Source organism: Seriola dumerili, unplaced genomic scaffold, assembly GCF_002260705.1.
Source record: "Seriola dumerili isolate Sdu_G_001 unplaced genomic scaffold, Sdu_1.0 BDQW01000104.1, whole genome shotgun sequence".
NCBI lineage: Eukaryota > Metazoa > Chordata > Actinopteri > Carangiformes > Carangidae > Seriola > Seriola dumerili.
The window spans coordinates 736,538-753,673 of record NW_019174359.1 but is presented as its reverse complement, the minus strand read 5'-3'; the positions used below and the strand labels follow the sequence as shown (position 1 = coordinate 753,673).

General features: G+C 40.5%; 1 protein-coding gene across 3 annotated transcripts in view; it reads left to right on the top strand.

The window, feature by feature from the left end:
- The first annotated feature begins 684 nt into the window (after positions 1-684).
- Positions 685-17,136, top strand: part of LOC111222634 (gamma-aminobutyric acid type B receptor subunit 1-like) — a 68,958-nt gene continuing 52,506 nt past the window's right edge. For 2 of the 3 annotated variants that reach the window (XM_022746428.1, XM_022746430.1), the window contains exons 1-6: positions 685-1,010; positions 4,101-4,187; positions 4,465-4,529; positions 6,503-6,641; positions 12,413-12,598; positions 14,299-14,316. In XM_022746428.1, the coding sequence (XP_022602149.1) occupies positions 4,109-4,187; positions 4,465-4,529; positions 6,503-6,641; positions 12,413-12,598; positions 14,299-14,316 (487 nt within the window). In that variant the 5' untranslated portion in view covers positions 685-1,010; positions 4,101-4,108. Of the gene's footprint in view, positions 1,011-4,100; positions 4,188-4,464; positions 4,530-6,502; positions 6,642-12,412; positions 12,599-14,090; positions 14,158-14,298; positions 14,317-17,136 lie in introns of those variants that run through there. The other variant, XM_022746429.1, reaches the window with a different exon arrangement.

Genomic DNA, 17,136 nt, shown 5'->3' with positions numbered 1-17,136 from the left:
ATCATACTTCTTGGGCTCCTCTGATTCCCATATTTTCATATTTACTTATAATGTTGAAGGATATACTGTAGATTTGTTTGTCAAGAGACATGACAGGACGTGAGTGCCTGATACCAGGAGAGGGACAGTGAGAGACAGAGGGGTTATGTCTTCCCCAGCCTTCCCTCAATTATTCAGCAGATGTATAAATATGAAGCAGGATGCTGATCTCAGAATAGATGACAGAGGAGGAGCAGAGGCCAATGGTGGAAAGGGGAGATAAAATAAGTCCACAGGCTTTGATTTAATAGATGACCAGTGTTGCAGAAATGACTGATTGCTGCTTCGTTGACTTAAGCTGCGAGGGGCTTTAGAAAGGGGCTTAACAATGTAGTCAGTGTTAATACCACAGCGCCATATCTGCACCTCCACCCGTGTCTAGTCTTCTTGCCGTGATATAATTATTCACGGTGGGATAAATCCGCAAGCTTATCATCAATCCAAAGCCTCGTCTTAAGATTCATTATGATATTTTGCTGTTGTGGGCCGAGTCCTTAGCGCGTTTCATCTTGGGGGAAAAAAAAATCAGATAAATGCGTGAGCGAGGGACTGTTACGCACGGTGCGTCTCCATCATGACGTCGTGAATTAGCTCAAGATTGTAGAGGAGGGAGGGGGGTGGAGAGAGAGAAAAAAAAGGAGGGGAGTGTGGTGAATCGGTGTTTCGTCGTTTATGGGGATGCGTTTGTATATAGTGCATGTATATTTTTTGTATGGATTTTTGTCATTTCTTACCTTTGCCATGCGTAACTGCAATACATGGAAACAGCCCGAATGAGATACGATTTGTTTTTGTAACATTCTGTTTACGCACGGAGCAGCTTGCACATTAATAGCCATATTATATACAGCCATAAAAAATCGTTGCAAAGATGCATATTTTTACCAAATAATCCGACACTGGGCTTTTACCCTGGCGGGTCCAACCCGGAGGACGAACTGTTATCTTGACAGAGCGCATCGAAACTAATAGTAAGTACACATGCTACAGCTTTGCTTCAGGCGGCTAGATGCTACTATTACTGTAGGTCGCAATTATAGACTACATTTATTAAGAAAATGCTCAGTTTCCTCGGTAGATCATCTAGACAGATGCCAAATTCGCTCTTCATTTTGTATGCAAAGGCCATACATTTTCGATGGGCACAGGCCAGATTTGTTTTGAGTTCCCTCTCGCAAGAAACCATCACCATCCTGCCTGCATTTCCCTTCTTATGCTTTAGAAAGAGAGGATAACAGCGTGGTGGTGATGGGGCTTTACGCTTTTTAAACAACATGAAGCCGGTTTAAGCAGATGACACGCTCTTCTAGACGCTAGTTTGGAGATGTGTTCATATGGGGGCTGTCCGGGCTCGTTGATGATGGTCGGCCTTCCTCTCCAGGCCATCACGGATTCCCTTGTCAACAGAACGACAAGTAACTACCGACAGCATACGGTTGGTGGCACCGTTACTGTGACCCTCACGTCTCAGCAGTTCATGCTCAGCCGTGCACAAAATGCAGCATCTGAGTCTGTGTGCGCGTGTCCCGTGTGGACGGAATGGCCACTACGTGCTCGTCGATATGAGGTGTGAGCTGTCTGTGGTGCTGAAATGGACCGGATCAGCCCCTTCCATTGCAGCTTCCGGCATTATAAACACACAAGGAAGTAGGCAGTGTGTGTGTTTGTGTGTTTATGTGTGTCTGTGTGTATGTGTGCAACAGTGACATTAGAGGTGGAAGTGAGTGTGGATGGACTGGAGCAAAGGTGTTTCACGCGGCTGCCGTGTTTTGGAGCGGGGAAGGCGCTGAAGCCTTAATTGCACGGAGAGCTTAAGGCCAGTGGACGGGCCCTTTCCCCTCTGTCTGCTCGGTGCCACTGCAGCCACAGCGCTGACAGAGTTATCTGGCTTTGTGCTGGTTAGGCTGCCTCATACGTGCTACTCTCACTCACATACTGTAGTTTGCTTTTATCCGGCTCAGTGTGTGATCGCTGATATTAATGACTCTTGCTGGGCTGTCCTTCTTTCTCCCCCCTTTTTCTCTCTCTCTACTGCCTCCCCTCCCTCCTTCCCACACAGGACAAAAGCACACACTGTACGCTGCCAACACACACTCACACAAACACACCACCACCACCACCAACACCATCACACACCTAATACACACTCTCTGGTGGTGTCTACCTCCTGCATGCATATTGTCAGTGAACTCTAAAAATACACTGGATAATGCTAATGAAGTATCCAGCAGAGTTTGTCTGTCTTCCACAAGCAAGCCTCGGTGCCATCTGTCTCCCTCACTGTGGTGCTTTGCTTTGTTATCCCCTCCCATACACACACACACACACACACACACACACACACACACACACACACACACACACACACACACACTCCTTATTGCCTTGTCTATGTTTATGCATGTGTGACAACTTCATAAAGCAACATTTATTATTCCAAAACTGCAAATGAGCAGCTATATATAATGTGTTTATCATTGATAAGTCAGTTGTACGTGTGTGTGTGTGTGTGTGTGTGTGTGTGTGTGTGTGTGTGTGTGTGTGTGTGTGTGTGTGTGTGTGTGTGTTTCCCTGCCTGCCAGCACTCGAGGCACTGTGGCTCACGGGACTCAAGGGCCTTTTGACTTTTTGCTGCTTAGCATAACACACTCATCCTGTACTCAAATCTGCACATTCTGGCAGTGTTGCTGTACACATTCAGTCGGGTTAAGGTCATGTTTGCCTTTACATTGGGACATGATTTTCTCTTTGCTATTTGTTGATATGACTTATTTAATTGTAAATTCACTCTTCATTTAAAGAGGGACTCCTGCAATTTCACACATCAAAGTCTGTTTACAGCTGGAGGACTACTGCACATGTGAGGAAAAAGTTGCCTTTTGTGGCTCCAGAGGGAGCTGTGTGAAGTCTGGGGATCAGACCTCTGTAGCCAGCTCCCCATCTCTGCTTGAAGCAAGTGACTCAAGGCTAAATCAGACGCTGCTAGCATAACACACCCAAAACTCTGCACGAACTGTCCGCAGTCGAGTTGCCTTTGTGGGTAATGTAGGCACTAATGCTGCAACTAATGATTATTTTCATTAGTTGCAGCACCGGTTAATCTGCTGATGATTTGTAATAATTGTGTGCTCTATATAGTGTAAAAAAATAAAGTCACATCTTCAGATGTCTAATTTTGTCCAACCAACAGTCCAAAACCCAAAGATATTCAGCTTCTGTCACATATGACGAAGCATCAAATTCTTACATTTGTGAAGGTCGAACCAGAGAAAGTTTGCGACTGTCAAAACAGTTGCAGATGAATTTTTCTGTTGTTTGACTTATTGATTAATCAGCAAATCGTTGCAGCTCAAGTAGGCGCCGGGTGTCAACAAGGAGGCAGAATGCATGGAAAGAAAAGGACTATATTTATAATCAATATATACTCCGTTTTGATATTTATTTTGTTTTAACTATCTGTTGTGAGTCTGCCAAGTTTACAGAGTTTCATTGCCAGTGGGGCGGGATGAGTCATTGTGCCTTAAAAAGCTGTCAACACACCTGAAAGCACCTTTCTGCCTTGCAATCGAATCCTTTTGTGCTGACGGTCTACAAGCTGTTTTCCACCCTGATATGAAGAAAACTCTGAAGTCTATTGACTCTGCCTTGGTGTGAAATGTTTCTATGGGCAGCCACTTTTCAACAACATCACCATCAGGCCTCAAAGCCTGAGCTGAAACCCTGTATAGCCTTTGAAATGAAGCAAAGCTGGCGATCAAGTGAGCCTGACCTGTCCGCGCTGTAAATACAAACTCATCCTCTCCGTGCATTGGCAGGCAGGTTGAAAAGGGAGCTAATTTTGCCAAAAAGTTGCTGCATTCCTTTTTAGAAGGACAGCAGGGAACTGAAAAAAGACTGTATCTGAGGATGGGGGTGTAACATTAATAGTGTAAGAATATTTTCTCAGTAACCCTTTTCTTTTTGCCTTGTTTCTGCTTCTGCCTTTTTCCAAAACCCCCAATTTCCCTCACATTTTCCTACTTTCTGTTAAAACCTCTCTCCTTCTCTTCCTTCTCTTCCAGATCCAGAGATGGCACGGCTATTGTTTCTGATTATTCTCTATTCTCTTCCGTCTCTTGTTGTGCCCATACATAATTCATCAGCTGGAGGTAATTTGTGTGTGCTTGTGACTGGGTATATGCGGGATTCAGTCTGTGTGTTTGCTGCGTGTGTCTGTTTACAATATGCATTAATGGACAGAAGTAACTCCGCAGAGATTGTTAAGTGGCCTGAATAAAGCACTGTAAATTGTGCAGTGAGTGTCAGTTAAACTGACAATATATCATATTGCTGTAATATAGATACATTATCTGGACACAGAGTTTTCCTTCTCTGCTCTTGTCACCTATCTTCCTTCATTCTTCTTCCTCTTCTTCCTTTTTTCAGGCTGTGCCATCATCCGGCCTCCCAGGGACGGGGGGATCCGCTACAGAGGCCTGACCCAAGAACAGGTACAAACACTGTTAGTGCAAATTACATTAGCTCACTTGTCAAATCAAACATATTAAACCACAGTTGGCTCGAAGATTTTCAGAATAAATAACACAGAATTGGAAATATTAGGCAGCTAACACTGTATCTGTACACCGTATCAACTCCTAACTGAATGGGAGTTACAAAACATGTCAGTCAAGCCTCAGTCAAAAACAGGTCGCATTAGTGCATATAGAACTTAAAGAAATAGTTTGACATTTTGGGAAATATGTTTATTAGTGTTCTTGTGGACAGTTTGATGAGAAGATTGATACCAGTCTCGCATGTGTACAGCCAGCAGCCAGTTAGCTCAGTGTAGCCTAGCTTAGCTTGGTTTAGCTTAGCTTATCTTAATGTAAAAGTTGGAAACAGGGGGAAACAGCTAGCCTGGCTCTGTCCAAAATTAAGAAAATCTGCCAACCATCACCTTTAAAGCTCCCTAATCAACATGTTATATAATGTATGTGTATATCAAACTTCTAAACTCTCCTAACTCCTAATTCTTAGCAAGAAAGCAGCTAAGCAGATTTCACAAAATATTGATATATTGCCTCAGTTAAAGGAATATGTTATATACAATCAGTGCCTACCGAGCAGTCTGCTGGTTCTGATGGCAAATTTGCTCACCGAAGCCATGACCCTGGATCAGCTGCGACTTTTGACCTTTAACGTCCAGCTCTCCCTCTGATCTTTCCATGTCTCTTTCAGCTGTGAACTGTTCAGTGAAGCAAAAATGTCAAACAAAACAACACATTCTTAAACAGTGACACATTACAACGTAAACATGCATGGTCTAATGAAGAGACACTGTCAAGTTGCAGTATGGGAAATATAGAAACCAGAGGTTTCAGAGCTTGACCCATATCGCTGCATTGATTCACCCATCCATTCTTCTTTTAAAGGTTCTGTAAACGAGATTTCAACAATAACATAGCTGTAAACAACAATTTTCTATGTAAAGATATGGTGGAGTAATGGCGTCCTGAGCAGAGAATGAAGTCACAGGCCCCCCCCCCCCCCGCCGCCCTCCATGTGTCATAACCTGAGTTTCTCTCATTCTTTGTTTTGGTAGCTGGTCTGGCAGCATGTGCATGTTTGTGCATGTGAGTCCCTCCTGTTAAACCATTGGTCGTCTCTACATGTATAAAAACACAGGGACCGGACACATGTGAGATGACACAGTGTGTTATACAGCGTCCAGGAGAAAGCGACCTTTCAGAATTTCCTCCACTTTTTTGTACAAAAAGGCCTTTGACAAAAAGAAGAGATAAGAACAGAGAACTCATAAGACTGGTCATGGGGACTACTGGCTCAAATCCCAGTCGGCCGGTGGCTTGTCAAAACATCCATAAAGTTTTAAAAGTTTTTACTGGCTCCATCACTGTCTTTACCGGTTCAGTCAGTTCTGTCAATTCATACGACCCGTTCCAGCTGATAAGTCCAAGGCCGCACTTTCCCAATCCTACTGTGAAGCCGGTACTGGTCTGGCCTACGAGCTGCTTAAAGGCTCCAGCTTGAATCAAAACTGGCTTTTCTTGATGGTTTCAAAACGTAGAAAGTACCAAAACCTCTACAACTGAGTCATTCAAATGTTTGAAATCTGTTCGCACCACTCTTCTTGCATGCACACACCTGTACAGTACAGACACACACCTCAACATGAAATTGAAACATAAAGCCTGGGCAATCCCGTTTATTTCCCCTCTCCCAACCAGAGAGAAGGTGTAATTCAGTGTGTGACAGCCCATCAATTCACACAATATTACCATGAAATGTTTTTCCTAGTGAAGCCTCATTCTCACTGCCATATGGCACCAGACTCAACTGTGCTGAGAGAGAATGGAGAGGGTCTCTGACTGAATTAGAAAAACAGGTATGAGAGAGCATCAATCACTCTTTAATTACTGTCTCTCCTCCTCCCAATCCCTCTTCGCCCCCGTTTCTCTTACAGATCCGCAGTGTGCAGATCCTTCCTGTGGATTACGAGATCGAGTACATCTGCAGAGGAAACCGGGTGATCGTGGGGCCAAAAGTCAGGAAGTGCTTACCCAACGGCACATGGACGGACATAACGCAGCACAGCAGATGTTGTAAGTCCTTTTGGTCTAATTCTCATCCCTTTTTTTTTTTATCCTGTCCTCCTTTCTTCTTTTATCTTGTCACAAATTTCATTTTTCCAGACGGCATCATAATCAGTTCTTACATGTCTTATCTGGTGGAACAACATCAAATTAAAGCCACAATTACAATAAAATAGAATCTAAGTTGTTTTGACAGCATGTTACCACCTTCCCTGTTTAGACTACACAGAGGAAACTGTGAAATACTCTGAAACCTTCACTCTCACTTCTTTCTAAGGATTGGGATTTTAGTTATTTTTATTCTCTACAGTGCTAATATGAAAATCCACATTAAAGTAAAGTGATGCAATCTTAAGTGGAGCTCACATGAAATCAAAGCAGCTTTTTTATTGTCCTGGTTTCCTACAGGACTTCCCATCAATTTAAAACCAGCACTCACTGATTTTCTGGCCAGTTGAGATCAGCAGAAACAAGCTGTGAAAACAACATTGACATATCATCACCTTTTAAGTTGAGGTGGTGAACTTGCTGTAATTACCATTCATTCTTGTACATCTGTCCACAGGGTGAAATAATCGCTCTTTTAACTCTGTTTCTGGTCTTCACCAACTCCCGAGGGAAATATCTGGCTCTTTAGCTGCTAAATGCTCCACTATGTTCACCAGCCAGTCACTCACTGTGTCGGTTTGCTGTTTGGTGCTGAGCAGCTAATCTGAAAATGATGCTTTGAGACTGGTGAGAGTGAACAGAGAAGTTGCACCACGACATCTAAGCAGTGAGATGAAACACAAAGATCTTTAAAACTGATGGGAGCTGCAGATTTTGGGTGATAATTGTCTGGAGGTTCATCACTATGAGTGACTGCTTTCACGTTGTCCTGATGTTTTCACACTGTCATTTGATACATAATAAAAAAAATTCTATTATAGCCACTTTAAATAATAATTACTGTTGTATTTGAATGGGAGCAGAAACATAAAGGAACATTACTGACCAATGACCTCCAGTAAAAACTTTTGGTTGAATAGGAGCATGCAAGTTAATTCTTGACCTTGACAGAGGTATGTGTGACAATATAAACTCAACTCAAAAGTCCACATTAGCTCCTTTGGAGCTTTCAACCACATCTCATGGTCCCTTGGTAAAAAAATGGAATTACTGTAAATTCTCATATAAAAGCTGATAATGAAAAGTAATAGTCGGGATGTGGCTAGCACAAACAATGCTGGTCAGTACAACAATGGAGTCATGTTATGCTCACCACTCTTGTGTTTACCTAATGACTAGTCCCCCAAAGGGAAGACTGCAACAATGTCAAACTGAAATTCATGGAGGAGTTGTAGTTCATGGTAAAAATCGCAAAGTTGACTGCCTGACCTGACTGTTGTTGTTGTGATGGAATCAGCACTGTGGAAATGGAGACAACACTAAGGAAGAGTAGGAAGAGTTTACATTAAATGGGGAAAAGAAGAAACAAGAAAAAAAGGCCTGTCTGTAATATAATTGTTTGAGAGCAGAGGCCATTCTTGAACAGAGATGAGGGTTATGATCTCCCCCATATATAGAACCTCTTGTTTTCATGTGAGCCATTGGCTGATGAAGACCCTGAGCTTCAAAAAGCTAGGAAGTGGACCTTTGAGCTGACATTATTTTGTGATATTTTGGTTGAATGTTCACAAATAATTTCAGTGAAATCCTTCTCTTGCTGTACAGATAATACTGTCACCAACCAGAGCTTGTAAACATGGTTTTGTGGAATTCTGATCTATGAATAGATTTGTTATTTTGCTGTGCCCTGTTGGTCGTTGGTCGATCTCACTGTATACTCAGAGATATCTGCATCTGATGAAGGGCGATATAAATACGTAGATGTAAACTTATCTGTTACCCAGATGCTTGCTGGGTTTAGCATCGGAGGTCTTACATTTAGATTTCGGGAAAGAATAAAGGAGCAAGCTTGCTTAGATTCCACATGCTGGATGTTGTGTCCTTTTGTAATGTTGTTCTATTAAATAGTATTTATGTTGTTTTGTTGCTTCTACGTGGTTTAACTGTGTATTTCTTCTGCAAACTTTGCTTGCAAACCCAAATTCTCTTATTCAACAGTGAAGCCTGAATGTAATTTCTACTCAGATCACGTCTACAGTGCCTCTGCAAATACTGAGAATAAGGCCACCGATCCAATCAAATCCCTGGTATATCTCTGTTTTTGTTCTTTCAGTTCCCATTTAACATTAGTGGAATTTATTTTTCCCAAGAGTGCATTCTCTAAAGCAGGATTTTTGTTTTCTCTGGCTTATGTAAGAGTGCAAGCTGCAATGTGCAGATTGGAGTTTTATTATGTGCTCACATGCTGGAAGGAAGATTCAACAAACTCGGCAGCTAAACAGAATTATATTGAAGAACTTGGGCATTTTGTCAGGAAATCAAACCAAGAAGGCAAAGCTTATGCCTAATTTATTTCTTACAGGTGATTAACACAAAATGGTTTCTTGGTCAATTAAGGTTACATTTTCAGACTTTCTTTCTTTAAATTTGTATTACACTGTGTCTGTACTGTATTTGGGTTATGTGCAGGGAAATTTTCAGATATTTCCACTAGGTATATCCAATACCTGAAAACATTTCTGAGGTAAAGCTGCTCAAAAGCCATCAATAATCTCACAGGATAAATTAATTTAAACTTCAGCATCAGTCATTGGCTAAGGTAAAACATTTTTAATTTGCAGCTCATTTATATTCTTTTCTAGTCGAGTGCTGGTTGAGATGTTGGAGAAATATTTTAGGCAACATCATCCATTTATTTGTGGACTGTAGAAAAACTAAATTTAAACATTTAAACTATTGCCCTTGTCACTGAAGCTTTATTTTGTTAATGTTTTGCTAACAATGCTAATCTTTCATCTAACTTGAGAACCGTAATGAAGTAAATACATTCCCATGAGCCTCAGCTCGTGTCCAGCGTCCATTGGCAGCTGTTAGCGCGCCAACACTACACGAAGATGGTGTACACGGTAAAATATGATCTGCTAAACATCCAAGCATTGTCATTGAACGTATTTTCGCGAGCTGTGTTAACATTTAACTGAAACAGAGTCCAATAGTATGTTCCTGCAGTACCGCAGACTGCAGTTTCTTGCTAGCATGGCTGTAGACTTGCCTAGTCATTTCTCAACTAGACATGACTTGTCGTGTTTCCAGGGAAACTGTGCTAGCCTAGCTTGTTGGCTAGCTAGAGGCTAAGCTAATATCATTATATTTCAGTTAGCTGCAAACAAATGATTGCCTTTGAGTCCAGCAGCGATATGAGTATTACAGCTTTCATTCTCTGACATGCAGGGCAAAGGGGCAGTCATTTGATGCACATGTCCCCCAAACTCAGGATACACCATCGAGCAAAATCAGCGCTCGCAAGCTAGCAAGTCGAATGCTCATTAGCAAACGTTATGTAAATGGAACAAGACGTACCCATTTTTGGTGGCCTGTCTCTTATGTTTGTTTTGGACATCAGAGGGGGCTGGCTGCTTGCTACGGCAGCTTCATATCACTTTCCTTCTTCTACTACTACACCAGTTGCTCGCCTGGATTTAGAGAAAACTGCGGTGTAAAACCAGGCGGTAAACTCAAAACCGCTCGTCACAAACCTTCGGGTGACGTCACGGAGGCTACGTGCATCTTTAGTTACAGTCTATGTGCAAAACTTGACCAGAAACTACCAAGTGCCAAGTGAATCCACAGCATCAGCACAAACGTCTGTTTAAGCCAGGAGGAAACCCAGAGTTGGAATCAGGGACTTAGGCATCGTACTACCTGGTGATAGGTAGCTGATTTGTAGGTATACAATCTACTTGAATGTAGGCTACCATATTTACAAATATAGTGCATCATTTTGATGGCTAATAGGGGCCATGTTTGTAAATTGTTTTAGAAATTGTAAATGTAGAATATAGCTGGCCTCAAAAAGGAAAAAAAAAGTCAGAAATGTTCTTTTTCTTTAATCCCTGCAGAGAGTGGAGAGGAAGGAGAGGAGGAAGACTGGTTAGGGAGAACAGGGAAGGAGATATAGGAGGAAAGGTAAACAAGTGATTACAGAACCTACCAATTTATTATTCTAAACATTAAAACGCAAAAATGAGGCAAGCAATGGGAATCTGTTAACCGAGGTATTTTATCTAATTGTGTACTATTTATTATTAAAGACTGGACAGGAAAGAGAAGAGGGTGAGACGGAAAAATTAAGGAGTGAAAGTGTAGTAAAATAGTGAAGAATTAAGTAGAAAGGTAAAGAGAAGGAAAGGTGGGAAGATAAGTAACACAAGTGAAGAAAAGACGATGAGAAAGACTGGAGGAGAAGAAAAAGTTAAATCTCTTTAGTTAAGTCAATCTATAACTGTTAAGGGTCCAAAGAGTGACCCAATTTGATCAGTTGGCCTTCATCATATTTTATTACGGTACATCAGTTACCATGGTCAAAATACATGAAACCAGAACTGTCCCCCTTTTTATTTTATAGATATAAACATTGAATATTTTAATGATATATTGAATGCTGATCTTGAAATGGCCTCTGCTTTTCATTTTAGAAACCTGGTCACCTTAACTTTGAACTTTGTGTAAATAAGGAACCTGCACTTTCTCCCATCCTGTTACTATACCAAGTAGCTGTTCATTTTGTGTCTATCTGTAATCCTGGAGGCGGAGGATGTAGTTAAGAGGGACTCCAGACAGTAAAATGATCTCTTCCAGAGGATAAACACTGAACTTCTTGTTCCAACATTGCATTTTTATGTTGTTTTTCTGCAAAATACTGTGCAGCTGTTAGACAAATTTCACCTCTCATTTGCCTTCACTTTTAGCCCCTCACTTTTTTTGGCATCGCTACTCAAGTCGTGTGTTGCCTGGAATCCCACAATGCCTTACATAGCGATTCACTTGTGTTGCATAGAAAATGAATAGAGGCGAGCTTTTTAGTGCGATGCATCGCATTGTGCCACTTTCAGTGGTTCTGCCTTGTGTATGGTTTTCACAAGGTCTGAACCACATAAGTTACGCTTAGGTTTTAAAATTTAGCATGTTGAAAATTTACCACCTTTCAGTCGGCCATTGAGATTTTTCATTCTGATTAAAGCTGCACAAATGTATATAAATGCGTTTAACTATTGCTCAAATGACAATGTATAAATTAAAAGGCATCACTCGTAGGGACTATCTCATAAAATTATCACCTGATTTTGCAGCTCTCCTCAGCTCTATGTATGTTTGAAGTGTCTTTCAGGTCATTATTTTGGTTTTACAGCCTGTAACTTTACTGTGCTGATTCACTCACTGCTCTCATCAACTTAGTTTTCAGCTGCAGCAGGCAGAAAAATTTAAGCAAAAAAAAAAAACCCTACTGCACACCACCTGTCCAGCACCAAATGGCCGACAGATAAAGTTAGTAACTAGTTGCCAAAACACCAATATCCCTCTTTTAAGTTAGTTTGCTACAGCTCCATTCCACAAGTTATTACCTTCCACCATGTAAGTTTGTATGTTTGTCTGTACTCAACTGATTTGCACCAAACCTGGTGGAGGGAGGGGGCATGGGCCAGGAAAGAACCGATTCTTTTTTGCTGCAGACCGAGTGCAGATCCACATATTAACCTGGATCTCACAGACGTGTAGGATTTTTTGGCCTTGGCAGAGCTATACAGTCTACTAACTGCCATTCTAGTTATATATTTCTATTTCTATAACTTTCTCTGTCTCCGTCTGTCTCTTGTGCTCCTCTTCCTTTCCAGTGCTGCTGTGCCCAAGAGTGTGGACGTCTCTGGAGAACGGCCGGGTGACAGTGAAGCCGCCCGGACCGCCAGTGGAAGGGACAGTGCTCCATTACAGCTGCCATGCTGGCTTCATCCTGGAGGGCAGAAACATCAGCCATTGCACTAAGCTGGGCAAGTGGGATGCACCTAAACCCACCTGCCTCTGTGAGTCTCTCAGCCATGATGTGACTAAATGAGATTTTACATTAAGATGCATTACAGTCAAATTCGGAACATGATGCTGTATGGTGGGATTCCATTTACTGCTTATAACTACTTTGTGGTGTGTTAAAAAAATCTTTTATTAAATGTTTATATACTGCTAATAAATACTAAAGAGGGGAACTTAAAGTGAAGTGTTAACTTTTAAGATTTACGCTTCTGTCATTTTTAGAGCTGAAACAATTAGTTCATTAATAGATTAATTGATTTACAATTAATCTGCAACTACTTTGATAAGTGATAAATTGTTTCAGTTACAAATTGCCAATCACAACTCTGGTTCCAGCTTCCAACATGTTGATTAGATGCTTTTTTTTGTCATATATGACACTAAAATAAATATCTTTGGATAATTGGATATAACAACTAATTTAATGACACCCACTTGGCCCCTTTTAAATTATGATGGACGTTTTTTTTTTTACTATTTTGTGAGATTTTATAGTCAAAAGCAATGTTAAGAAAAGAATCAGTAGATAAATGGATAATGAAAATAACTGTTTGTTGTAGTCGCAGTGAATTTGTTTAAATGCTTAGCTGATTCTTTCTTGGCAGAAATGTACATTGTAATCAAATGACATATAACATATTCAGTGCCATTTCATCACATAGACATGGCTCACTTATAGGTTTCACAGTCTGCCTTACATAAATGGGAACATAAGGCTTTAAAGATGACACATAATTACAAACACCTGTTCTCCCAATGGCCGAGCACGGTTGCTAGGCAATAAATGATACAGCCAATCAAGAGTGTATTCCACAGAGGCCACTCTGTATTGTTGGCACAGGCAGGTAAAATGAGTGATGGATACAAATGAAAATCTGATGTCCCCTACATTAATATATACACAGGATAAGTAGTCACTGAATGTAATATGGGAGTGTGAGTGGATATTTGGGATGTCACTGACACCCAAGAGATTTCAGCTACAACAGTTGGCACGTCTGGTGTCTGAGAAGTTTTGTCCAAATTAGTGCAAACAAATGAGGATTTAGGAAAAAAAACACAGATGAAACAAAGAACTAAAATAAATGACATTGCCAACTGGTTATCAGAGAAGTTGGCATGGCAACTAGTAAAGTTGCTATGGGAATAGTGGTATTAAAAGGGATGAAAGATGGAATTATCAGCACAAGTTGGACTGGGTAATTGAAAGTAGGCTATTTATTTTATAATCCCTAAAAAATAGATGTTTTATAAATGCTTTTTTTACTTAAATGTGGGTACTGTTTAAATCTCTCAAGGTATTACTATAAGATTTTGTATGGTATCTACACCATATAACTATCAGATTTAAAGTGTTAGTGTCTATTCTTATGGTATTCCTTTAAAAATATCATAAGATTACATAATATAACACAGCCTCCTCCTGCCAGGCCTTACTGCTTGGCATAAACCAGGAAAACTACAATGATGTGTCACTGCCATCTAGTGGAGGAGAATCATTTGAAATTTCAGCTTTACTGCACCAAATCTTAGCCTACAGTACATCATAAAGGTGAATAATTAAAAATGGGACTTGATTTGTCATTAAAGCTGTATTATAATGCTGAAGTAGAATAATCCATACCCTTTTCCTTCTGAATTGTATTTTTAATCATCTGTTCTTTTCCCCTCTTTTTCTGTTTCCCTGCCAAAGATGACAGAAACTACACAGGTAGGGTTTTTTTTCACTGTTATTGTCATGTTCTTGCTGCATAAGATACAGTATCCAAATCCTACTGTGCACCAATAATTAGTTAATTTTGTTATTTATTGTGTCATGGACATACAAGAGCCCAGACCACATGGTGTCTTACCCAGGCTCAACAAATTACATCTGCCACAAGTTCCCTTCCTTTTTAATGTTTTTTCTTTTTGAAGGTAATAATTATCAGACATGAGGGACATTTGACTCATAAGTGCAGCCCTTAGATAAATGTTTAATACATGAGATGGACTTCATCTTCAGTCACATAACAAACCGTCTTTTAACCTTCTCTGATCCCAATAAAACTGTCTGTTCCTGAAGCCAGTTGTAGTGTACCTGGATGTAACTGTGCACACTAATATCTTTCAGTTAAATCCTGCTGCACATAAGGCTGTGCAATGCTGTGTTGCATTATGTATTATCACCACCGGAGGGCAGCAGTGATCTTTGAGAAAGTGGCCAAACTGGGGCGTGTCTCCATTTGGGGCAGCCATAGCCTAAAGCACTGACAAGTGGTTGCACTGTATCTGAAAAATCCCCACAGCAGCTGGGAAAATCTGACCTCTTGGGTGAAAAGGAAACTTCCTCTATAAACAACCTGTCCACTTATTGGTTTCTCTGCTGTGAGAAACTAAATTCGATTTCAAGCTGTAAAGTCAGTTTAAGAAATTAGTTTTTGTGTCAAGCACATCAATATTCAAAAACATACATAGGCTGACAGGATTTCCCCCAGTTCCTCACCAGACATTACATGAGGAACATTATCTTTCTAGCCCTGAGTATCAAGTAAAACCTTCTTTTTATGAATCAAAGCATTGAGAGAAGAGATTAAGACAATTTAATTTGCTCGTTAGCATCATTACTGAGGTAGCATTTTCTATTCAGCTCATCCAAACTAACCCCCTCATGTCTTTAGTTAATTTTAATTCCAAAGTTTTAATGAAAATTGTGTATTCCTATTAGTTTGCCGCTAATCGTTTTTGCTATGCTCCTGCCCTCGAACACTAAGAGGGATTTTGAAAAAGGAGAGCATGAGACTAGCTGTGGGTTTGTCACCATGCAGGTATAAATATAATCAAGTGTGAAATATTCTGTTCACTTTCCCCAGTCCTACATGCAGTGCTATGAGAGCCGTGCATTTCTGTTGCTGTGAGAGTAAGAGTATATGAGTTTGCAGCAGGTCATTTCTGAAAATGAACTAATGTGCTTAGTCAACCTTCCCTGGGAAAATAAAGGGTCAAAACATCTACTAGTACAGCCATTTTATCTGATCCCTGGCAATGATGATGAATACATTTGTTGCTGTTGCAGGATGGCTCACCCTCTTGCACAGTTATGTCACCACATTAGGAATTGGCCAGATATTGAATCATACACTAGCTACAATCCTTGGAAGGCTCACAACAGTGCACCGTAACTCCTAATGAATTAGGAATAAACCTATGCTAGCCTTTCATAAGCACAACACTCCTGGTCACAGATGCAAATACTGTCCACACACATATTAACACTTGCCTGTGCACACACGGCATGCAACGCAGAGCTAGATATATGTAGTTTTATGTAAGTAATCCCATGAGTTGCTGATAAAAAACTTTCCAAATGTCACGGACAGACTTGACAAACACATAATTAACAAAGCAGCAGAGAACACTGTTTCCACAAATAGAAATTTCCATCTACTGTCTCAATACTGACCTCCTTCTGGCTCCGCTCCCTCTCGCTCTCCACTCCATGTGCCATCACCACCCACTTACTGCCTCCTCAGCGGGAGAAAGGTTAATACCATGCTCCTGTCTGTGTCTGCTGCTCTACCCTGTGTGTGTGTGTGTGTGTGTGTGTGTGTGTGTGTGTGTGTGTGTGTGTGTGTGTGTGTGTGTGTGTGTGTGTGTGTATGTGTATATATGCAGCAGGATTGCATCCACATACAGTAAAATAACACCATAGGTACACAGTGAGTTCAAGCAAATTAGCAATCAGCCAGGACAAACAGCTTCTATCCAAACTCTGCAGCCATTCTAGACGTCAGGTTTACTAACAAGCATTAAAGCATGTTTTTGTCCTTTTGTGCAGATAATTGTTACCCATCACCTTTTGTGGATGTGTGTGGGTGTGTGTGTGTGTGTGTGCCCCCTGATGATTGCCACACTAAAGCTGAAAGGATTAATCTATCAATGATTCTTGGAAATATAATCAGAAACTATATTCATAATTGATTAATTGTTCCAGTCATTTTTATAAGCAAATATAGTGAAAAATGCCAAATATTCTCTGATTCCAGGCTCTTTAATTAGAGGATTTCCTGGTTTTCTTTGTCATATATAATTGCAAAACAAATATTTGGGGATTTTTGGACTTTTAGATGAACAAAACAAAGACATTTGAAGACATCATGTTCAGCTCTGCAAAGTTGCGATGGGCATTGCTTGACAGTTTTTTTGATTATTTGAATAAATAATCAGCTAATTAATCAGTGATTACTTTATCATTTGTTTCAGCTGTATGCCTAATAAATGTAGATTTTTTTTTAACGAACTAATTTAATAAAAATGGGAGGTTATTTGAAAAAGTTTTTCAAACAAGAATAAAAACTGTATTTGACAGGGACTATTTTCAGTGATGAATTAATACGCATTTGGTGCACAAGGGAGTGTTTACGGCAGCAGGACAGTGGATGTGGGATTGACTCAAAATAAACCACAATGCCCATGTTCCTTGTAATCAAGGCGCATGAAGGCTCACTGATGTGTTTTTAATAGTTTTTTGACAACAATGGTTCCTCTGTGG